The sequence below is a fragment of the Melopsittacus undulatus genome, chromosome 6 (genome assembly GCF_012275295.1).
Source record: "Melopsittacus undulatus isolate bMelUnd1 chromosome 6, bMelUnd1.mat.Z, whole genome shotgun sequence".
Lineage (NCBI taxonomy): Eukaryota > Metazoa > Chordata > Aves > Psittaciformes > Psittaculidae > Melopsittacus > Melopsittacus undulatus.
This window is the reverse complement of record NC_047532.1, coordinates 51,274,452-51,299,330: the sequence shown is the minus strand read 5'-3', so window position 1 is coordinate 51,299,330 and position 24,879 is coordinate 51,274,452. Positions and strand designations below refer to the sequence as shown.

Genomic DNA, 24,879 nt, shown 5'->3' with positions numbered 1-24,879 from the left:
CAATTGGCCTCCATTCAGTATTAGCTTTGACAGAAAAAACTGTTTATTATTCCTCCTACTAATATGAGTACCAACAAACAGGCACACATTGGAACGATGACCAAAATAGGGTGTTTCTTGTCACAGTAAACCAGCTATCACACTGATCCTGTACATAAAACCTTAAGGAAAGTATGACTGGGATTAGGAAATAACTAGAAATTTTATCAACCAAGGAGGTAAGTATTCAGTAACAACATATGTCATAATACAAATTACTCATATTTGTCTACAATGCCTTTGTGTACTAGAAAACACTGATACCGACTTTAAAAAGTAATTCAAACATTTTGGAAGAAAAAAAAGGGAAGCTTTGTGACTATTTTTCCAGTTTGCCCAGTAAGGACACTGACCTACCTAACCCGACTGACTTCCCTGAAACATACTCCCTTTCTCCTATTAAAGTCATAGTGGTTGTTTGTTGAATAGGAGTTACTTTAATCACAGAATTAGACAAAACACATCTCATGTCAAATTCTGCACTGCATTCGCTCCAAACAGTTGAGAGGGACAATTCTGCCAAACGCTTTGACTCCCTGGAGTATCGAGCTGTTAACTACATATGTATGCATGGAAGTAGGTCAAGAGTACTATTCTGTTACACACTGTAATGCAGCGAATGAGCTCTTTAAACAGAGCAAGAATTCCCATAGTATTTAAACAGAAAGTTTGCAAGGAAAGGACTATTTTCCAAAAGATGTTTTCTTTCTGCAAATCTAGCTTATGTGATGTCCTCAAATGAAATCTCCAATCTATAATCTAGAACTCTTTTCATTCCTTATCACCATTGTCAGCCTTATTTTTAGATACCTTGTCACATAAATGTTCTGCAACTGAAAAATTTCCATCTTTCTGATTTCCTACTGTTCTGAAGAAGAGATTAAGAGATGGAACTGAAACTGACAGACCTGTTAAAATGAGGCAGTGAGCTTTAATGGTTTTCCTTTTTATGTGACAGCTCAGATCATCCCTCATTTCAGTGGGGAATGAAGAAAATGCTCTTCAGTTTTTTACCCTCCCACTTGAGGACAGAGCTTTTCTACCCTTATTCAATAATCCCATTCTTCAAATATCTTGCTTTAATATTAGAATAAGGACGAATGCACAACAGCTCTGTTAAAAGTTCTTCTAGTAATATAAAGAAGCCACAATATTACTTTCAACAAAGATTATTTTCTTTCCTAATAGAATGACGAGTTTATAAGCAAAACGCTTAGCTTTTAACAGTATTTCTCTAAAACTCGCCACATCAACCATAAATCAAGGTCCAGCCAGACCCAGCTGGATATCACCTGTAGAACAGAGCCATACCCATTTAAGAAAACAGTGCAAGAATGAAGGAAAAGTTGCTGCCTATAAATCTACATAGATCTCAATACTGGCAAGTAGGTAGAAGCTGTCAAGAATAAAATCAGTAAACTTATAAATAATGCAATGTTAAAGATTGGATATGGCTGTTCTAACAGGAAGATGTGCTTCCCAAATCCTTCTTGGAACCAATGAGCACATTAAAAAAAAAATCCTAAGCTGATCCCTGGCTGCTCTGACAATTACCCTGTATTCCACCCAGGCTACCTGTCTTACTTACACCCTCTGCAGGTTTCGTTTTTGTGTTTTGAGTTTGTTCAGGAGCTAAATGTTCATTCACACAGGCCTCGTGGTGGTTTTGCCTGACTTTCTCTTTGGAAGATGGAATGCAATGATCCTGGGCTTCAAGATCCTTCTAGAAAAGAAGACAGTATCTGCAGCAGCTTTCTCTGCAAAAGCCATATAGGCCAGAGAAAGCTTCCAAGCTTTGGAGGACGAGAAGAATTCTTCACTTTGACTGCAGAAAACCCAGGAAGGTCTGAGATTTCTGCCTCTGTGAAAATGCCTGTTAGAGAGATACTTCCTCAAAGTTGCTTCTAGTTCAGATTCATTCCTTTTTCTTCTCTTTATTAGAAAAAAATAGACAGATACATGAAAAAGAGTTTTTCTTTCCAAAGTATGTGCCCAAATCCTTTCATCATGCTCTACCAACTCTTTCCAGTGTAGAAGTAATTGTCTTTAATTCTGGCCATAGTAATCAAAAGCAGCTGAAGCAGCTGTAAAATACTGAGTTACTCAAGTCATTTTATTCCTACACAAGATTCATCTATCTATACATCCTTTAATATCTCATTATTTACTATTCCCTTTTTCTCTGTGTCATCAAGACATCTTTATCAGAAATTATTTTTCTGTTTTCTCCTAGGTGACTAAGCAGAGTACATCAAATGAACAAGTGATTTTCATTACACCTTTTTGAAATACATTTCTTCACTGCTGATGTTTAGTAAACTGATAGCTAGCCAGTTAATTCTTCAATGCATATCTTGTTCATGCCCTGACTTTTCCAGCATGTATACATGTTTTGCATGGCAAACTATGATATACAGGATTTTGATAAAAATACCTTAATGAATGAAACCTGTACTTTATCTTATTTTTTTATTAGCTTTAAGATCTATTTTCAGTAAACTCATAGGCATTCATTGTAGCATGCTTCTCACATTTAATTCCTGGTAAGTTGAATGCTATTCCATCATTGTTCACTTAACTGATCTTAAACTGCAAGCCCACAATTAGTTGCATTGTCCTAGTTGCTCTTTTCAAAGACTGGCACAGGAACTGCTTTCTTGTAGCCTTCTAGAGCCCTCCAAGGTTGGTAAGAAATCAATATAATTGGTTCAAAGCTCTCTATGCTCCTTTATTTTCACTTTTTTCTTTCCTAATGTGAATTACTCGTGACAGTGAACTTCAATGCATATAAACTATGTAGATATATTTAAGTCATCCAAATTACTGTTTTAACAGGAGTCTATATGATCACATAATTTATCTGGAGAACAGGAATGTGTATCATTATACTCCAAAGGCAGGACACTCTTTTCTACTTGTTATGACAACTCCATCATTTCTGTCTATTAATCAACTGAAGGTGGAAAGAGAGTAACAAGAAAAAGGAAGAGAAGTGGAAATGGCTGTAAGGCAATCATTTATTCTACATGTAGAAATAAATGTAAAATAAAAACTGACTGCCATAAACACAATAAAATCTGCAACAGACAGCTAGAGAACAACCTACCTTGTTGCTATGTTCTACCTTCTGCATTTCTCCTAAGCAATAGAAGTCTGTACAAGCTGGACCAATATTTTCATTTTTTACCTCAACTTCCCCATGTGCAAATTTGAAAAAAATTGGGTTTTCTTTGATCAGAACTGATCGAGAGGTATGAGTGAAAATCTATGCACACACATTGCCTGTTGAATGGTCAGCTGGGCTGTTTTCTAGATAATTATTTAGAGACACTCTTGCTTAATCTCACAGCCGAGCTTGCACTGAGGGTTTCTCTTCCTTTGCAAACCTCTCTGCCATCAAAGCAAAACAAGTTTTACTGCATCATACTTACACTGAAGCGGACCTCTGCTATCAAACTGCTCTTTAGTAAACATTACTTGAGCCTAACTTTTCTCATGTGCATCTTAGGAGATACAAAATGCAAGGTTATTGAAAATACCTCAGGTTATCCAGTACTGCAGAGACACTGCACTCTCCATATGCTATCTAAATAAAGCTTTAAAATAGTATTGATTAGCGACTTAGATCAGAACATGGTTAGCAGGGCAAAATACAGTCATAGCAAAATATGGAACACACTTTAAAATTCAGAGTACTGACTGTACCTTACAGATTTTGTATAGAGATGCCTGACCATCTCCTTCCGTATCTTTGAAATAATCATGTGCTGGAAATGTACGATGAATATCTCGTGTAATGACACTCTCTTGAGCAGAATCCTGTAAGAAAGAAAAATCCCAATGTATTAGCCCAGTAACAGTGTAACCAAACATAACAGAATATAAAATTCAATGTGCAGTCAACATGGATAAATCAGATAACTGCTTTACTGACTCATCCTCCCAAAATGCTTTGAGAAGAAACTGAAAATCCTCCAGTCTCATATGCAGTAATAATTTGACAGTTTAACAAGAGCGACATGGCACATTTTCTGTCCTTCAGGCTTACAGTTCAACTTTAAAACTCATAGGAAATTACAAGTTATCCAATTTCAAGTGCATTTTTACCATAGAACATATGCTTACTGTATCTCAGAGAGTAAAAAAAAAAAATAAAAATTAGACTGTCTCTCTCTTGCAAGCTCAGAAGTATTAATTTAAAATGTATATCAGTCTACCATAAAAACCCTGTTAATTACAAGTTAGAACTATTACTTAAGAACATTCAATGTTCACCATTAAGTGGTCTTCAAAAGAACAAAAAAGAGAGGAAGTACCAGAAACTGTTATGCTTTCAGGTGAATCCCCTATATTTTCCTGCTACCATCTCCAATTCAATTATATTTTTACATTGACTAGCAACCAAGGATAAGTTCAGGTGCCTAAACACTGGTGTCAGATGCCATTTTAGAAGCCTGACGATTATCTTGTCTGGTAAGCAGCTGCTACTGCAGAAGGATACAAGTCTGCTGTAAATGCTGCATCATGTCTGCAAAGCTCCATGTGGATGATCTTAATATACAAAGGCAGCTAAAATTACATAAAATACCCACATTTAGGCAACTGACATATCATGTTCCCTAGACATATCTAGTGCTATAGACAAAGAAACAATTGCTTACAATACTGCATACTTTTAGTTAGAAAATAAAATACCTTTATTACACAAAAGCTTTGAAATCCTCAGAGTGCTGTTTGTAATCCACAACTCTCCATAAAAAAGCTTCTGTACACCTGCTGGAGTCAGCAACCAGGAAACTCCCAAATGTAGGTGGTTTCCTAATGCCATAAAGACTCTACAGTGAGCCTATGCCATAGAATCACAGAACAGTCTGGGCTGGAAGGGACATTCAAAGGTCATTTAGTCCAACCCCCCTTCAATGAGCATCTCCAACAAGACTGGGTTGCCCAGAACCACATCCAGCCTGGCCTTGAATGTCCGCAGGGATGGTGCATTCACCACCTCTCTGGGCAACCTGTGCCAGTATTTTACCACCCTCATTGTAAAAAAATTTTTTCTCATACAGCAACACAGCTGCCTGCAGGGGCATAGCCAGAAGTTCACAGCAATTAGTAAGTACTGTTTCCTTTTGGGACCATCCATAACACATACACATGAAGAAATTACGCTGGGTTAAATCAGGCTACCCCAGAGATCAAAACCTATCATTATATTTTCCATTGACTTTAACAGCAGATACAAAATAGCTAAAGTCATAATGTGCATAAACATCACTTCAATATGTTTTCTAACAGCATTCAACTGAGTATCACAAATAAGTAAAAAAAAAAGTGGTCTTTTTTATCATAGAATCATAGAATAGTTAGGGTTGGAAAGGACCTTAAGATCATCTATTTCTGTGTATGGCTTCTTCTTTTCTCCCCGTCCTTCTCTGCACCTGGCACAATCTTCCAGTTCTTGCACATAGAAGTCTTCCTCTTTTTTCTCTCACAAATCTCTCCCTAAAGTTCACAACTTCTCTGAATCTTTTCTATCATTAATTTACCCATTTACAATGTCTTAATTTTCAGTCATCTCATCTGTTGCTTTCCTTTTGCTTCACAATAACATCTTTAGTACAACATCTTTAGAAAACAATTTGATCTGTATTTGTAACATACCAGGCATACTGTTCTGTACTACCAAAAGGAAAACTTACAAACAGAGGTGATGTTTTTATTATGCAACCAAAACCAACAGCAGTCTAAATCACATGCAACAAAACACAGAATAATAATAAAAAATTAATACTAAACAGTTCTCTAATTAGACTTCTTTAATGAACATTTTCATTTACGTGGCTTGCAAACACAAGAGAGATTAAATAACTGCAGTCTTCCTCGCAGACAGATCTGACAACTTAGTTACACTGTGAAGAAATGCCTTATACAGCATTTAAGATCTACTGGTAAAGGGCAATTACAGAGTTCATTATAAATATCTGTTATGTTAATTCTTCAGCACAAGTTTGAAAAGACCCAGGCATTTTAAAGAGAGTTACAAGCAGGCCACCACATCCACCCACATATATCACTTTTCTGTCAAGCTGGGAGATTGTATTTGACTTCCCTGTACTTCTGTCTTTAACTGAGAGGCTAGTGTACAATTGAGCACACAGACATTGACAAAGTAGATGTCTGAGGTAGGACCAAAGATATGTGTAAAGGCCCAAATGCAAATTAACTTTTACTGAGTTAAAAGGAGCCTGAAGCAGAGTCTTCATTCAGTGTTAATAACAACAGATGCTTCTAAAAAACTGGAGAAAAAAACAATTAAATGGACCCAAAATAAAATTTAGCTGAAAGACAGGAGAATTAACTCCTTCTTAAAAGACAACATCCACCTGAAATACAATAAACCCATGATCTAAGAAAAACAAGAAATCAATCTAGAGTGAAAACCTATGTAGAATTACTTCTTAAAAATATATTTTAAAATTGGCTATGTTTCCACCTTTTTCCAGATTGAGTTTGTTGATGGCACTGTTCTCAGGAGAACCACAGCAGATGAGTTTACAGTTATCCTAATTTAGGTTTTCAAAGGATTTTTGTTCTTCAGAAAGTCATGATTAGTTAATTTATTATGAAAAAAAGCCAAGGAGAAATGGCTTTCAAAGCATTCAGCGCTCTAATGATCTTTTTCACTTCTGATAATCATTTTTGTGCTGCCAACTCAGAGAAACAATATTCTACTGAGAAAAAGAATTATCTTCATATGTCAACTATATGACAGCTGACATCCTACTGAGCAAGCTCTCTACTTTCAGTCATCTCGCTTCTAAAACAACTAAACATCTGCAACTGTGAAGCAACTGTATTGGAATACTAACTCCTTAACATTGCTGCCATTTTCAACTATTAAGATGCTGCTGAATATGGATGTTTAATGCCAGAAGGCAGACTAACACAGAAATACAGAAGAGAACAGAAAACTGTTTCTATCAAATAAATGACAAAAGAAACTTAAGGGCACAAAGGCACTCAGAACTGAAAAATATAGGGCAGTCTTTATCCACATAGATCAGGTATTATTTTTTAACTAATAACATTTTACACACACTCCAAAAAAAACCACCTCTACTCATTTGCTGTCATGTCATCATTCTGGTGATGAATTATGGTTAGGGAGTAGAAGAGACTCCTGTAGGTAGAGCCTTGCTTCCTTTGTGGTAAGAACTCAAGAGTAAGTATGGTATGAGCCACAAGAATGTTTTAAGAGAGAAAAATCTCTTGGGGCATAAAATCTCAGTGCTGTGTTAAGACTCAGATCCTTTCCCCACTATTGCCCAATATTACTTACACAAAACCAGACACATCACCTATGTAAAGAATGCCATGAGTGGTCACCTCAATTTTCCTTACTATACAACTGCCTGTATTATAGCTGTTGACTCAATACGGAGAAATGCAGAATTACTTACAGTTGCAGCTAAGTGAATTTAAGAGTTTTACATGAATACTAAACAAAAAACCCAATCCAGAAAAAACGGGTCACAAGTGTCTCAAGCCTGGTGTTAAAACTAAGAAGTACTTCTGACCTCAGTCTCCTTGTGCTCTATTTCCCTGGTTAATAGTAATTCCTAATCTCAGTAGGGTGTTCTGAAAATCAGTTCACATCTGAAGCACTGAATTACTGTAGCAATGAGTCTTGCAGAAAAGCTGGAGAGGAAAATAACATCACCCTCAAATCTTGATCTGTGTGGCTCATAGTAAGGCACAGGGTTACACAATGAAAACAGTAAGGGGGAAGAAAGAAAGAAAGAAATAAGAAGAAAGAAAAAAGGAAAAAAGAAACAAAAAGCTGCTCATTAGATGAACTCTATTATTCTGTAAATAACAAGACAAGAGATCCTGGGAAGAAGACAACCCAAAATCACAGAATTATGCATGATCAAGACTGTATCATTATGCATATGAGTAACCATTTTTCACACTGTACTTAATTTCCAAAAGCTTATCTCTAATCTTAAATTCCTTCAAGTCTGGTTTTATCACATACCTTTACATATGAAAACAGCATGATTTGTATGTACTGAAAACTCAGTACAAGTTCATCTGATTGGGCCCATTGAAAAAGTTTGCATCTCCGGTGAAGCTTAAACAGCTGATTTTACATCAAATCGTCCTGCCCCTGCTCCACCTTTGCACTAGCTAAAATATAGCCAAAATACCAAGGAAAGTAAGAATGCAGGAGGAAAAGGGGAGGGAATGGATAAATTTAAAAAGGGACTTTCAACAACATCTAAAATTACCATGTCCTGGAAATCTCATGTGTCATGCTCCTTCACGATTAGATATTGAAACTTTTCTATGCATTTTATAGAAATCAAAAACTCCATGCTGCCACAGGTGTTCATCACTCTTGTTTAGCCACAGATATATGATGTGGAAACACACCACCTGCTAATAGTGGGAGTTATAAGTACCCTCAATAAATCTATGTCTCTCTATCCTGAAAAGCTGTAAATTTTAATATTACTTGCCAAGTGCACATTACTAGACATCGTGATACTGTTTTAGTATCCTAAGCATTTTACTGAAGGAAGTGATTTGTTGCATATTATTTATTTTGTTCCTTGAAGTTCTTTGTGGTCCTGTACATTTCCACACAAGTACACAAAGAAGTATAAATGATAACTTTAAATTCTCTAAAACATAATTACAAATAGGCAGCAAATACAAAATACACAAAATAGGTTAGGTCAATCAGTAGGGATTTTAAACGATCTGTGTAAGAGGCATGCAGCTTTAACGCTCATTATTAATGATGCCCTCCCAAACTCGAGTTTTCAGCAAAACCTGCCATCACACTGTGCCAGCATATAGACAGACATCATCAACCCCTTTCCCCTCATCATTTTCCATACACATTATAGCCCTCCAAGTAGAATGTATGATCAAAAAAAACCCCATGTTCCCTACCAATCAGTATTTGGGAAAAAATCAATAGCTCTTCCTTTTAAAAACATTGAGTAAAAGATGTCTGGCTTATGCCTGGCTCTTCTGTAGCATTTTTGTAATATATACCTTGCAGCTCAGCTCTTTTCTATAAATAGATTTTCTTTCAGTCATTGTCATCTTTTATTCACCTGAAAGCATATAATACTCAAAGAGTATTAACAGAGAATTAACAGAGAAACAGAAACAGAGAAAACAGCAGGGTACTATTCTTTAGAGACATTTTTTAAACTGTTACATATCAATATATTTAAAGTGAACATAGTATTTAGGTTAGTTCAGTAAATACTGGTCAGCTGAACTTTGCATATTCTGGCTCACTACGAGCTGTATTTATTGCTGCTTGGGCAAAAGTGCTTTCTACAAGCAGGAACAAACAACAGTCTTCTGGACATGGGGCCAAATCAATAGTTTAAATCTGAGCAGTCCTGGGCTTCTGGCAGGTCAAGCTTGGATCTAAATTTAGTGTCAAAGGCTCTCTTCTCCTAGCAGTGTAAAGTTTCAGATTACTAATACAGATCTGCCCAAGGAAGAAGACATCTTTTATCAAATTATGTCCCATTCTTCTCAAGCTGGGTTTGACAAGGTGGTAGGCAGCTGCTCATGCCTCAAATTTAGAGAATTCCAAGACAGGGTCCTTAGAAAAGCATCTATAACATGCTCATTTTTAAACTACAAACACAAAATCACCCATCACTTCTAAATACCCATTTCTCTAATTGTTAAACACCTTGTGGGATGGGACTGTAATCCTTTTACACAGTACAACTGGGACTGGATTGGCCAAGAGGTGTTTTGAACTGTTCTATTATTTACATGATCACTCATATGAGTGGCAAGGAAATGGTGAATAAGGCTCATTCTGAAAGGCTGTCATTGCATTTCTTTTAGCATTTCAATCCTGAAACTATTTGGAAGGAAGAGCAGCCCTGATGAGGACACATTGACCAACTGGTCAGCATGAGGTTTTTAACCCTCCCAGAGGCTTGGTGCTGAGAGTTTTCAGCTACAACATGCTGGAAGAGGTAGACTTGGGCAACAGCAAAGGACAACTCCAAGATTCTTTTAAGACTACACAGAAGAAAAAGGTAGTACTAGAATAATAAAGGAACCTATGTAAATACTATTCTTTATATAGCTATATAGCAGTCACAGAGTTGAGGAAGAAACAACTCAGAACTTAACAGGGTTGAGCCATCAATCAGCAACAGAGGAGATTACATTTTCCTGTAAAAAATCACAGCAAAACTAGATCAGACACAAACCGATCAATTCTGCATGCACGCTCATGCTCTGAAAAACAAAAAATACCCATGACCTTTACGATCTTCACATTTTTTTTTTCCTTCTCTTCCTATTCTGTACACCCTCCCTCTCTCGACTGATACAGATACATAATTTATTCTCCTTACTCTGCCATATCCTTTGTGGAAGATGTCAGAATTAAATCGCTGTTTGTGCTGCTGGGCAAAAGATCAACTTTTGAATGCATCAAGCTCAATGTTTTGCCATTGGCATGCTATGCTGTGAATTCAGAGTTACTCATCAACACTTATCTTGAAAGCTTCCTGATCTTCCACAAGAGATAAGGTGCACTGTACACTAGCTAATGGGGTTTGCTGGTTTGGGTTTTTTGCCCATATGATGCATAGTTGGCATGAAGGGCAATGCACATTTGTTTGTAGATATTAAAGTATTTTAATTTCTACTTTATTATATTGAGGGCTTCATTTGAGTAATGTGATCATTAACAGATATCATATCCAGCATTCTTCTGTTAAAGGGCGGAAAGAATTTTTTAAGCACTGGATTTTGTCTTGAGTTTGCTCTTCTTTTTAATAGCTGTTACTTAGGAAGGTTTGCCTCTCCAGGGGACATGAAGATATATATTAGACCAAGTAAAAAGCAAGTTATTCAGTTTACTCATCGTCACTTTTTTTCTCTGAAATGTGTATAGGCTCTATCTCATAAACAGACAAGTAAAAAGGTAACCCACAGATTTATCTATGTAGCAAGTTAATTTTGTCCAAGTTCCTTCTGGTTTGCTAATTTTCAGATTAGGTTTCTGATTATGTCTCCTCTTTTAGATGCACAACTGCATTTGCAACAGTTGGAAAAAATGTTCTTGTGATTAATCTATAATTTGAAATTCAGATATTTCTGACTCTACCACCAACTCATTGGGTAATTTCCAGAAGCAATTGGAAAGGCAAGGCCTGCTTCCAACAAACAATACTTAACTGCATCAATATCAGATGACTGTGGAAAACTCACGGCAATCTGTTTACAGAAAATGGAAAAGGGGGTATACCTGAATCCTTGACTCCTATTTACCTACTGCAATTGATGGTGCTAAAAAACCTAGTTCAATTTAAACAAGTGCCTACAAATCTTCACTACAAAAAGCATAAAAAAGAATCGTTACCACTTAAAAGAAAAAAAATCTGTATAAAGCAAACTTCACTAAAACCTAAGTCTTAAAAGATGACTTTCCTGCAGCATCGCTGACCAAATAAGATGTCTGTCTAACCAGCATTTCTTTTAACACATTTTTAAGAATTCTGAAATTAAACCTACTTTTGCAATCAAAAGACAACGTGATCAATGTAACAGGTCCATTTAAGATCAAGAAAGTGTTGCTTTCCAGAGTTTCTTGACTTTTCCTTTACAAGCTGAGTGACTCCAGGCCTAAGAAAGAATTCTAACAAAATTCATGACTACACAGAGCCTCCTAGCACACCTTAACCCTCTGCATAGGTATTGCTTGCTGCTGGCAAAATGTTATTAAAAAGCAAAATGCTGTAATATCAAGGAAGTTTGTCTGGTTCAGTCATGCTGATTTTTAACAAGGAGGAAATGCCTTGCAGCACAGTGCACAAAAAGATTTGCCAATATATTGATTTTAGAAAGCTTCTTAAACTTGAAGTGCACAGATTATTTCTTCAAAAAGGAAATGCCTGTTCCTCATTTCTTAAGCAAATTTCTTGCAATAATCCAGACAGAAAAACTTCAGCAAGACCTATGGTCAGCTGTAATGTTTACAATAAGTAAAAAATGACAAGTCAGCTACCTCCCAAATCTGCTCCCTGACAACAGCTACAACAATGCAAGCAGTCACTTGATATCCTGGATGCTTTAATTTTAACATTTGATGTGAAAACACCACCTTGACATTTTCTTTACTGTGAAGACACTATGTTCTTTAGAGGCATGTACTTTTTTGGATCACTTATCTTCCAGAACTAATAAGAACAAGCAGCTCATTATAACCTACTCTACTCTTTATACAAGAAATCCAACATCTGGTTGGTTTGACTTTACAGCCCTTTGCATTACTCAGCATTGACATCAGACTGGAGGACCAAAGAGTCTGGCTCCTTGGAAGCATATAAGACCAAAATCACTTTTTGACAAGATCTTAAAGTCTTTACTTCAGCCTGAGGAAACAGTACATTACAGAAGATGAAGGTCAGACAGATGATTAGGGAAAAGGACAGAAATACAAGCACAGGGTTTTCATGCCTGCCTCTGTCAGAACTTGATGCAGTTGTGGATAAACTGCATAGTGTGTATTACTTCTGACCATCAAGTCCTTCACTGGTAAATCTGGAGTGGTAATATACACAAATAAGCAATTAATGTGCGTCAAGCACTTTTATACCTAAACACACAGTTATGGAGACACAACAGTATACTTGCATCCTGAGGGCTAATAGCATCCTAGGGTGCACTGTGATGAATGTTGCCAGCAGGTTGAGGGAGGTGATTCTCCCTCTCTATTCAACACTAGCGAGGCCACATCTGGAGTACTGTGTCCAGTTCTGGCTCCTCAATACAAGAAAGACAAGGAGCTACAGGAGATGGTCCAGCAGAGGGCTGTGAGGATGATCAGGGAACTGGAGCATCTTTCTTAGGAGGAGAAACTGTGGGAGCTGACCTGTTCAGTCTGGAGAAAACTGACAGGGGATCTCATTAATGCCTATAAATACCTCAAAGGCAGATGCTAAGAGGATGGTGCCAGACGCTTTTCAGTAGTGCCCAGTGACAGGACAAGGAGCAATGGCCATAAACTATAACATAAGAAGTTCCACCTCAACATGAGGAAGAACTTTACACTGAGGGTGGCAGAGCACTGGAACAGGCTGCCTATGAGGGTCATGGAGTGCCTCTCTCTCGAGACATTCAAAACCTGCCTAGACACATTCCTGTGTAACCTGCTCTAGGTGGCCCTGTCTTTGCAGCAGGGTTGGACTAGATGATCTCCAGAGATCTCTTCCAACCTTAGCAATTTTGTGATTCTGCGAACTAAAGGAAGTTATATAAGGCTAGTATAGCATTGCCTTTAATGTTTTGTTCTATTTTGTTGCTGTTTTTTAAATAATTTTAAGTTCTATTTATCTAAATTTGGACAACATGATGTACATCACTGATGTACATCACTGGATCCTTCAGAGCACTGAAGGCAGTCACTGGAACTGTAGTCATCCAGGTCTCTACTGAGCAATCACCACTGCCACTACAGGTGGTGTGTATTGCGAATGCAGCTCTGGAATTTGCTGCAAGATGATCTGTAGACATAAGCAATTTAAAGATGCTAATACAGGAGACTAGATATCTCACTTAACTGTTTCCTCAGATCTCCTCCCAGTTACAAGGAGAAGGAACACAGCACGTTCACCTAACAGTACTACACATACCTAAAAGTTTAAGCAGAAGCTGCCTAGTCATCAATAGTAGCAAGTCATCAATGTCTGAGCTTATTACTAGAAGTCTTTAATACAATTTTGGACAAATGAATAAGAAAAAATACTGGAAGGGAATCACAAATCTTTGAGGTGGGAAGGGATGTCCAGACATCATCTGGTCTAACCTACCTGCTCAAGCATGGCAACCTAGAGCTGGTCACCCAAGACCATGTCCAGATGGCTCTTGAATGTCTCTAACAGTGCTCACCCTCACAGTAAAAAGGTTTCTTCTTATGTTCAAATGGAGCCTCCTTTGTGCCTATTGTCTCTGCTTCTCTCACTGGACACCACTGCGGAGGAGCTTGACTGTCTTCCTTCTAGCCTCACTTTAGGTATTCGTACATATCTATAAGATCCACTGAATTTTCTTAGCTTCAAGCTGAACAGTTCCAGCTCCCAAACTTTCCTCATAGGAATGATACTCTAGTCCCTTCACCTTCTCAGGCCCTTCACTGGACCTTTTCAGTATGTCCATGTCTCTCTCATACTTGGAAGCCCAGAACTAGATCCAATACTTCAGGTGTGGACTCATCAGTACTGAGCAGCAGGGAAGGCTCCCCTCCCTCAACCTACTGTCAACCCACTCCTAATGCAGGAGGAAGGTCTTTTCCAACATAAGTTGATTCTATCATACCACTGGTCTTCTATGCATCAAGGGCCCAAGGCTGTTTTCTGTTCAAATTGGTGTCCTCCAGACTCCCAGGTCCTTTTCTGCAAAGCTACATTCTAGCCGGTCAGCCTCTAGGGTGCTAGAAACTAGTATGCAAACTAGATCATTCTAACTGTGCCTCCAATTCTCAAGCAAAACCAACATTTACAGTGATTTCTGAATTCAGTATAAGCCCTGAATTCCCACTCTTCCCAGCTGAGAGACAACAGTGTAACCACTGCATATGACAAAGTAAGGGCCATGCTACAGAGCAATGCATGTAATTGGGACCTATGAGGCTGTGTGCAAATGTCAAAAGAAGCTCAATTTTTGCTTTTGTACATTGATCTAGTTTATTCTTTTTGTTTGAAAACTGAAATTCACTTCACATTCAGTGCCTCCTAAGATTCAGATCAATACAGTACTGACCTTGGAAAGTATTTATCTGGTCACATAAGGGTCATAACAAAAAAGACTAGATAGTGCAAGAACAGCACAGTGCACAAAAATAACCCTAACTTAGTTTCAGATGTTACCAGGTTTTGATATACTACTTTTTAGTGTACCTAAACATTTTTCAAGCATTTTATATAGGCACTATATAGGACTAAGCAGATATCAGGGATACTTCAGCTGTTCTCTCTCCTTGTAAGAAACCAAGGGAGCCGATATCCACCTCTTATTTCATTATTAAGTTTAGTTATTCCAATTATGCTGATTATGATCTGTCCTGGGTTTGAGCAGTAGCAGTCATTTTTTCTCCTTCTTGGTAGCTGGTGCAGTGCTGTGTTTTGACTTTCAGGCTGAGAACGGTTGCTGATAGCAAGTATGTTTTGAGTTACTGCTCAAATGTTTGGTTTTGTCCAAGGCCTTTTCTGAGCTCATGCTCTGCCAGGGAGGAGGGGAGACCGGGAGGAAGGAGAGACAGGACACCTGACCCAGGCTAGCCAAAGAGGTATTCCATACCATAGCACGTCATACCCAGGATGTAACCGGGAGAGACCCGGAAGGGCTGGAGCTCTGGGGGGGAATGGAGGAGGTATCGGTTGGTGCTCGGTCGGGCAGGGTGGGGTGAGTTATGGGTTGGTGGCTGGTGAGGTGTTGTATGCTCTTTGCTTGTTGTTTGCTTTATCATTATTATTTGTAGTAGTAGTAGCAGTAGTGATTTGTGTTATGCCTTAGCTATTAAAACGTTCTTATCTCAATCCGTGGGGGCCACATTCTTTGGATTCTCCTTCCTAACTCTCCAGGAGTTGGGGGAGCAAGGTGGGGAGTGAGTGAGCGAACTGTGCAGATTTGGTTTTAACCACGACACTTAGCAACAACTAAAACATCAGTGTGTTATCAGCATTATTCTCAGACTAAGCCAAAACACAGCACTGCACCAGCTACTAAGAAGAATAGTATCCCACCTGAAATCAGGACACCCATTTTGCTGCTGACCAGCCTGTTGTAAGTACATTTGGAAGTACTTGAGCTCATTTAACCACAAGTTGGAGCCTCTTCTTCATTTCAGGCAAATAAACATATAATGAAGTAACAAAATTTCACGAAAAGTATTTTGTCTGGAAAGCTGAGAGTTAAAAAATAGAGGAGGAAAAGCTAAATCAAGGTTACCCCTTCACTGCAACCTTGTCACTATATGTTATCCTTCATTATACAGCAGAAGTGTGCTTGCAGTAGCACAGCTCTGGGGAATACCTTTGCAGACAGCAGCTCTAACTTGATCTGCGTTGATTTATAAGGAGTGATTTTTGTTGGCAGTTTTGAGAAGGCCTCAGAATTCCCAAATACCTTCCTTTCCAGCCAGGCCTGCTGAGCCCTGTGGGAGGTAACTTTTGTTTCTTTCCAATTTTCTGTCATATCTGATTACAGGATGCCTGTTTTGTTACTGCTTCTGCCAGTATCTTTTCAGGTGTTCTGAGAGGTGAAAAGGATATGGTGACCTGGGAGTTTAATTTTCCAGGGTTTTTTTGTAGGTGAGTTTTGGGCTTTGGCAAGGCTTTGCAGTAAAACTTTGTGTGTGAGAATTAACTGTGTATGCAGTCTCACATTAAAAATGAGGAAGTAGTTTTCTTTATGTTAAATGTAGTTATCTCGTAACATGGTAACCAAATCCTGGAAGCTATAAAATTGTGACCCTTGAAAAAGAGTCATAAGAAAATACACTTCAATCCAGCTGTGGGGTGTTGTCTTGGTGTGGTGGTGTTTAAACTTCACCAATTTAGCCTTACTTAAATGTTGCATGGCTGCTGGCTTTTAATGTAGACCTTAACATAGCTGAATAACAGAACTCAGCCATGTTACAACTGCAAGTGCATGGAGGTGCTTCTGTTGCACCTATCATGTAGTGTTAAACCCAAGTTCTGTCTCATGGCATTTTTGCAGAAATATCTCTTATATGAAGGGGTTATAGTATCTGTGGTTTGTTTTCATTTTATCATTATAGCTTTGTTTTATTCTTCCATGCCTTAGCGTTTATATAGAATTGAGTTAATTGCGTATTTTGATAATGAAATAAGCTGTCTTCATGTGTCTCATGGTTATCCCTTGCTTCTTACAGGATAGGAGATTATCGATTTCCCTGTTTGTACTGCTCACTTAGAATTAACATATTTAATCAGTTTCACTCTTGTCATGAAGAGTGTACTCATAGACATTGACAGGAATTTTGTTAATGTTACTTCTAAAAACAAAGGGGTTCAGCAAAAGATCATTATGAAATAATGGTTTTACCTGTAAACTCAGATAACCTTTCCATCATGTCGTGGTTTAAGCCGCACAGCTCGTTCACTCACTCCCCCCACCCTTGCTCCCCCAACTCATGGAGAGTTAGGAAGGAGAATCCAAAGAATGTAGCCCCCACGGGTTGAGATAAGCACAGTTTAATAATTAAGATATAACATAAATCACTACTGCTACTACTACTACAAATAATAATGATAAAGCAAACAACAAGTGAAGAGAATACAACACCTCACCAGCCACCGACCCATAACTCACCCCACCCTCCCTGACCGAGCACTGACCGATATCTTCTCCAACCCCCAAGTCCCAGCCCTTCTGGGTCTCTCCCGGTTACATCCTGGGTATGACGTGCTATGGTATGGAATACCTCTTTGGCTAGCCTGGGTCAGGTGTCCTGTCTCTCCTTCCTCCCGGTCTCCCCTCCTCCCTGGCAGAGCATGAGCTCAGAAAGTCCTTGGGCAAACCAAACACCCGAGCAGTAACTCAAAACATACTTGCTATCAGCAACCGTTCTCAGCCCGAAAGTCAAAACACAGCACTGCACCAGCTACCAAGAAGGAGAAAAATGACTGCTACTGCTCAAACCAGGACACTAAGTAATGCTTACCCTGAACAAGGACTTTTCAGTCTCATGCTCTGCCAGGGAGGAGGGGCACAAGAAGCCGTGAGGGAGCAGAGACAGGACACCTGACCCAAACTAGCCATTCCGTACCACAGCACATCATGCCCAAGATATAAACTGGGGGGTTACCCAGAAAGGGCCAATTGCTGCTTGAGAACTGTCTGGGTATCATTCACCAGGTGGTGAGCAATTGTGTTGTGTGTCACTTGTGTTTATTGGGTTTTTTTCCTTTCTCCTTTTAGTTTTATATTCTCTCCCCTTGTTATTTCCATTATCATTGTTATCTTTAGTAGTAGTATTATATTGTACTTTAGTTATTAAAGTGTTCTTATCTCAACCTGCAAGTTTTACATTCTTTCAATTCTTCCCTCTCCCTTCACCCAGTGAAAGAGGAAGGAGGCGAGAGAGCAGCTGTGTGGTACTGAGTTACCACCTGGGCTTAAACCACAATACTGGAGAAAAAAAGTTCTGTCAGACTCTCACTGTGCAAAGGACAATGAGCAGCAAGCAGGGAATGAAATACAGGAGAGATTAAAATCTAAAGCAGGAGAAAGGGAAACAGAATTAAAAAGAAGGGACAGAAATGAAGACAAGAAGAGGTCGTGAAATGGAGAGGCCTAAGAAGAAACAAAACAAGATACAGGATGGGAGACAAGAGAGAAATACTAGGTAGATAGTATTTAGTTCTCATTAACTTATAAAGGGAAGCTATAAACTGAATAGCTTATCTTCATTTAAATAAATGAAAAACAGGTTGAAAGAAAATACAAGTTAGTTTTATTCTATGCAGGCTATGGAACTTCATAAAAGCTAGTTATAGCTATTAGATAGGTGAAAGGATTATTTTCCTTTTTGAGTATTATAAGCATATACTTGACTATTAAAACAATTCTAGTGTTTCAAGAATTCTTTAACTCCTACAATATACAGCCGATGGTAGATCTTTAAGAGAACTTCTTAAAGTTGCTTATCTACTTCTGACTTAAGTGGATAGTGGCTTTTTTGAATATTACTGCTTATTTGTACATAATAATTGATTACCACAGACAGAAAGTGAGACTGAAAAATACACTGTATGCACTGTATTACTTTCTAATCTGGATACTTACAAGTATGACTGAAAAGAATATGGATAACAAATGTTCAGGCCATTTTCATTACTTTTTCTGACAATCATTATATACCTTCTATTATACTTCACCATCACATTTCTTAATAGACACTTTCAGATCTCATCTGGTTATAATGTGAAATTCCTTACCTATTTGACCTTGGCACACTTATGCTTTACACTTATAGTGTTTTAATAGCATATTTGCCACTTTTGCCACCATTTACAATTGTGTGTTAACTTGCAAATTGAAAGAAATATTAAACAAAAGATATACTTAGAAGTATATAAATGCGTATAAGGGAATACTGCAAATAAAGATAGCTTCTTATTACTTTTGCATCTACATTTCTGTAACAACACACATTCATTTATATATCCATTTCCATTTATTTATATGTAACATCCATATCTCCATGTAGGTATTTTCAGATGGTGTTCCTTCTGGAATACTTCACAGCCTCTTAGGTATCTATGGGCTTACACACTAAAAGCCTGTATTACTTTGGACCACTTGGCTCATAAAAATTCATCCATGTTTTACAGTTTTCAACATAGGAAGTTCAATCTAGAAGGTAAAAATCAATTTATTACTGTTTTAAAACTAAATGCCATATAGGTTTGTAGGAATGTGTGTATCATTACTTTCAAGGAACATATAGCATGGTCAGAGGATGAAGTCCCGAAGAACATCACATGCTTCTCAAATACATTCATTTCCCAACAAGAAAGTAAGGACTGAACCATAAGGACAAAACTACTTTACAAGAGTTATTCTTATTGCTGAAAAATATAAACAACGTAAATAAACCAACAAACAGTTCTACCAGTCAAAGGACCAGCTTAGTGGAAGACAGACCCACATATCTTTTGGGATATGCTAACTACCACAAGGCAGCATTACAGTGAACAATCTCAAGGTAGATTTTGGAATTGTAAAACTCCCCCGACTGCTGTACAACTATGAGCCAAAAGGCAGGTGTACCTAATCTAGTAATCAATCTAAGTTACTTTATTCTTACAAAAACTAAACTAATTATCTTAACAGGGAGAACAAACATTGATCAGGACATTAGCAATATTGAGTCTCATCAGCACTTTCATGTTCTCAAGATCAAGACCGAAAACTAAATTTGCTGTTATGGACAAGTGTGTCTCACAGACATTAAGCAGAGGGAAGACATTAATATCCCACAAAATAGATGTCTATCAAGATAGAATATAAAAGATTGAAAACACAACAAAAATACATAAAACCAGATCTAAGTCTAAATAGAATATGGTACAAGTTTTCCATTAAGTACCTGCAACTTTTTATGTAAAGAACCAGTAAGCATTAACATAGATTGCTATTTACAGGCAGAACAAAGAATGCGAGTGCAGGAAGCATCTGGAGTCTCTCACACCTTTATTCTGCTTAGTCCTCCTATACATGACAGCTACCATTTTCCCCAAGTTTTATCTTAGTCAGCAAATATTTTATCTTCAAAGATTGCAAAAGTGTTTGACTTAATGCATAGTTTTTTCAAAGCCATCAAAAACCTACAGTATCTTACTAATAATGAAAATTTAAATAAACAAATTACAATATGTGTCCCAGAGTGGGGTAGTCATTTAACAGATAATGCTAGGTTGATAACTGAAAAAGCTTTTATCTAACACTGTAACCCCATTAAATCGAGTCTCTGTACACTGTTGGCCTTAAGAACCAATGCAGTGTGACAGTGGTTCAATCAGCAGTTAACAACATTAAAGTTCACAGACCACTATTTTTAGTTCAGCCACATTTTGTGTTATAGGAAAAAAAAGACAAAATAGAGAAGTTCAGCCTGAAGACAGATTTAAAATTATCTCTACAATTCTCCTGCAGCTATATTTGCTGTTGCAAAGCAAGAATTAGAAAAATGACCTAAAAGTCCTGCCCAATCTGAGAAGGAGGGTCAGTTACACATAAAAAAAAAGAGAAATCTGAGGGATAGGAAAATAATAAAAAAAAAAAAGTGTGTGGAAGGTCAGGTTCCAGGTTTGAAACTCCAAGGATCTACCAGATCTAAAACATCATGATTGCAATTCTTAAATTACCTTATGACACTTCATGTACTTTACTATTTGAAGTGCTCATTACAAATCAAAGTGGTGGGCAGAAAGAGAAGAAAGGGCACACTACATATTTAGTACTCCTGATTTCAGCCTCAAAGACAACTTGAACCCAGAAAAGGGCAGGTGGTGTTTCCACCTTACTTCTGATAACATGCACAAAAATTGCTGGTTCATGATGTCCAGAAGACATGCCAACTCAGCATATTTCTCAGCTGACCTAATGGTTATCCCTTCCTCCACGAAGCACACTTTAGGCTGAGCTACAAAGAGGAAAAAACAACCTATACATGAATCAAAACTTTGATTTATAAGAAAATGGTCTGCAATCTGATAGCACTGATTCCTCCAAATCCTCAGGCCCATCATATAATTAATCTAAACATATTTTAGATTGTAACTACATTCATGAGAAAATATTACTCTTTGCAGGGAAAATAAGCCAACCATAATTTAAAGTAAAAAAGTGTCCTGGTTTGAGCAGTAGCAGTCATTTTTCTCCTTCTTGGTAGCTGGTGCAGTGCTGTGTTTTGACTTTCGGGCTAAGAACGCTCGCTGATAGCAAGTATGTTTTGAGTTACTGCTCGGGTGTTTGGTTTGCCCAAGGACTTTCTGAGCTCATGATCTGCAGGGGAAGGAGGGAGGCCAGGAGGAAGCAGAGACAGGACACCTGACCCAGGCTGGCCAAAGAGGTATTCCATGCCATAGCACGTCATACCCAAGATGTAACCGGGAGAGACTCAGGAAGGGCTGAAGGCTGTGGGGGGATGGAGGAGGTATCGGTCGGTGCTCGGTCAGGCAGGGTGGGGTGAGTTATGGGTCAGTGGCTGGTGAGGTGTTGTATTCTCTTCACTGGTTATTGGCTTTATCATTATTATTTGTAGTAGTAGTAGCAGTAGTGATTTGTGTTATACCTTAGCCATTAAACTGTGCTTATCTCAACCCGTGGGGGCTACATTCTTTGGATTCTCCTTCCTAACTCTCCATGAGTTGGAGGAGCAAGGGTGGGGGGAGTGAGTGAAAGAGCTCTCTGTGGCTTGGTTTTAAACCAAGGCACATTATCAAAGTATTATTTTTTCTGACTATTTATTAAACTAAGCTTTTTTACTTCTAAGCATAGAATTTCTTGTAATTCTTCCTGATCTATCCTCTCCTGCTTTTATGTCATTTAACATATAAATCCAAAATGCTAATATATAGAATACTAAGTTAAAAGAAGTATTTGTCATTCCATTTGCAAAGCACATAATTGCCTACCATTCTTAGTCATCCTAGATATGTCACATATTGCAGCTTCATAGAAGAAATAGACATAATGAATAAAACTTCAAACAAAATAGCTTCTGCTTTGAATTATTTTTCCTGGTGCACCATTCCAAGAAAGCAATATAACACACTAAAAAGGGCAGTACATTAAATTTGCAGAGGGGTCTTTTATTTGTCTTTGAAAGTATTCATTATGAACAAATGCTCCAAGAGCAGACCTCATCAATAATTGACAGAATGATGGGAGAAACCCTGCAAGACAGAAATAAGCAGTACTGGGAAACCTCTGAACAAAAATAAGGAAGAAAAATAAGGAAGAAAACATTCACAGACTACACTTGTATGGGTTAAGGTAACATTCCCACTCGCCACTGACACTGGGATGATCACGGGGTGAAGCAGTAAACCAGGTACCGTGTTTAGAGTTGGTAGAAGTCTCAGTTTCCAGGAAGTAGTATAAAATTGATAACTGACACAAAAATGTTACATTCAAAGTACACTGAACAGACATTTTAAATACAAACTGCAGTGAATTATTCTTACTGCAGGTGCACAGTAAATACATCTTCCAAAGGTATTTTTCACACTTATTTCCTAGTAGATTAGGAGAAACACACCAATGATGTTGCAGAATTTTTTTAGGAAGACAAGCATGTATTTCTGGAAGTTTGGGAGGAAAAAAAAACACAAACCAAACCAAACACCAAAACATGCTTTGTTAGGCTTACTACTTATTTTACAGCTGGTTCTGTAAAAGGGACAGGAGAGAATCTCTTGCTAATGAACACGCAACAATTACAGCTTGAGCACTGTGAACAGATGAGATGGGCAAAGTAAGTCACCACCCATCTCTTCAAAGAGAAAGGGAGAAAGCCAAGTAAAGGACTTATACCAGCTAGCCAAAACAAAAGGGAACTAACAGCGTTCTTTGAATCCAGGAATTGTCTAAAGCTCACATTTTAAGATGTCTGTAACATTAGGGAGAGCACCAAGGGATAACTGAAGTCACTAAAGAAATTGCCTGGGTTCTGCTGTTACTTTTTGTCAGCAAAACTACTAAAATCTTTCAAGACCTCAAAGAGTATGTCTGTAACATGAATGATGAAAAGTAATCTTTTCCTTTACAATAGTATAATTGCCATTATGGAAAATTGTGCATCTCCAATGTGCATGGCCACTCACAAAAACTAGGGTCAATAACTTGCAGAGGTGTGTTTTAAACTTCAGAACTAAGCCAAGCAATGATATTTTAACCTTAAAAAGAAATTATAATCCTATTTGAAATTAAGCAGATCAAACATACTGAGCATCACTTCAAGTCAAAAGGCAGCTACCTACTTCTAAAACATTGTGTCACAGCATTATAGCACATAGTAATTGCTGTATGTGGCTTAAGGCTGCCACAGCCTTGTGCTGCTTCTCCTTTTAGCTATGCATCTACATCACTCCCTTAAACCAGTACTACCACTTATCTGATCATATGCTGAACTAATCTAGGCCACAGCTACCCCAGAGGAAAATACATCATTAATTTCCACCCAGGTCAGCTCCCTGATGTCTCTTCCTGGCTGCTCACATGAGCTCCAGCAGCAATGGAAAAGCAGAGGAGGTAAGAACAGTCAGCCAGGGCAGGCAAGAGGTCAGGACTGCAGCCACCCCAATTTAGGTCAGCTTAAGCTATCAAGGAACACTTTCTATCAGCTTTGCAAAAAGCAGCAGTTCTGTGACACATAATATTTCATACAGGACAACGTTTAAGGGTCTTTGCAATGAAAAGTACTGGAAAAAAAACTTAGCACAGAAACTGCTTCCCAAAAATGAGAGCTCAGAAAGAACCTGGCATGATTCATTAGTGGGTTTGGCACAAAATCTCCCAGAATGTATCTGTTATATTCACTTCTACCAATTAAATAAATAAATAAATAAATATTCCAAGGAATTTCATCTTATGAAGCCCTATACGAATGGCTATCTGTAAGCAATAAAGAGATGGGTTTTGCCTGACTCTTGGTAGCTGATTACATCTATTATAAGTTGGTAATGAGTTTTAACTGCCTCCTGCCTTCACCCAGTGCTCCCCATAATGGCTCTTCTTTCACTAGTTAGCTCTCTATTCAAGAACACTGTCTGCATTTCTACAATCAATGCTGGTTTATTTTCTTCCCTTAAATAGTTTTAAATGCATTTCATGTATTTTTGAACATCGTGGTAACATACTGTGGGATTTATTATTTTTGAAAAGGCACTGAAAGCAACATACTTGAAGCTTTTAAAAAAATAAATAAATAAATTGCATGGTCAGGCACATAAGATTAAAACTTGGCCCAAATACTTCACTGCCAGGTAACTGAAGCCAAAAATAAAAAGCTCAGCTACAAAGAAATGGAATCCAGCCAAGTTAATTTTGTACAAAACCACAAAAAATAAGAGGGCAATACACCATGAGAGAATTGGATTTCAAATCTCCCATCTTTTCTGTGAAAGATGTACAATACTGACAGCACAGATGGCACCAACTCAGTCCTAATCAAAACTAATGAAGTTGAACTTGGTACACAACCCTTTAATGAGCAGAATGTATTTTTGTTTTCCCATCCATTTGAAA

General features: G+C 37.9%; 1 protein-coding gene across 5 annotated transcripts in view; it reads right to left on the bottom strand.

Moving 5' to 3' along the window:
* Positions 1–24,879, bottom strand: part of RABGAP1L (RAB GTPase activating protein 1 like) — a 249,794-nt gene that overhangs the window by 105,493 nt on the left and 119,422 nt on the right. For all 5 annotated transcript variants that reach the window (XM_031049980.2, XM_031049979.2, XM_005150184.4 and 2 more), the window contains one exon: positions 3,745–3,858. In XM_031049980.2, coding sequence (XP_030905840.1) covers positions 3,745–3,858 — 114 coding nt within the window. The remainder of the gene's footprint in view (positions 1–3,744; positions 3,859–24,879) is intronic.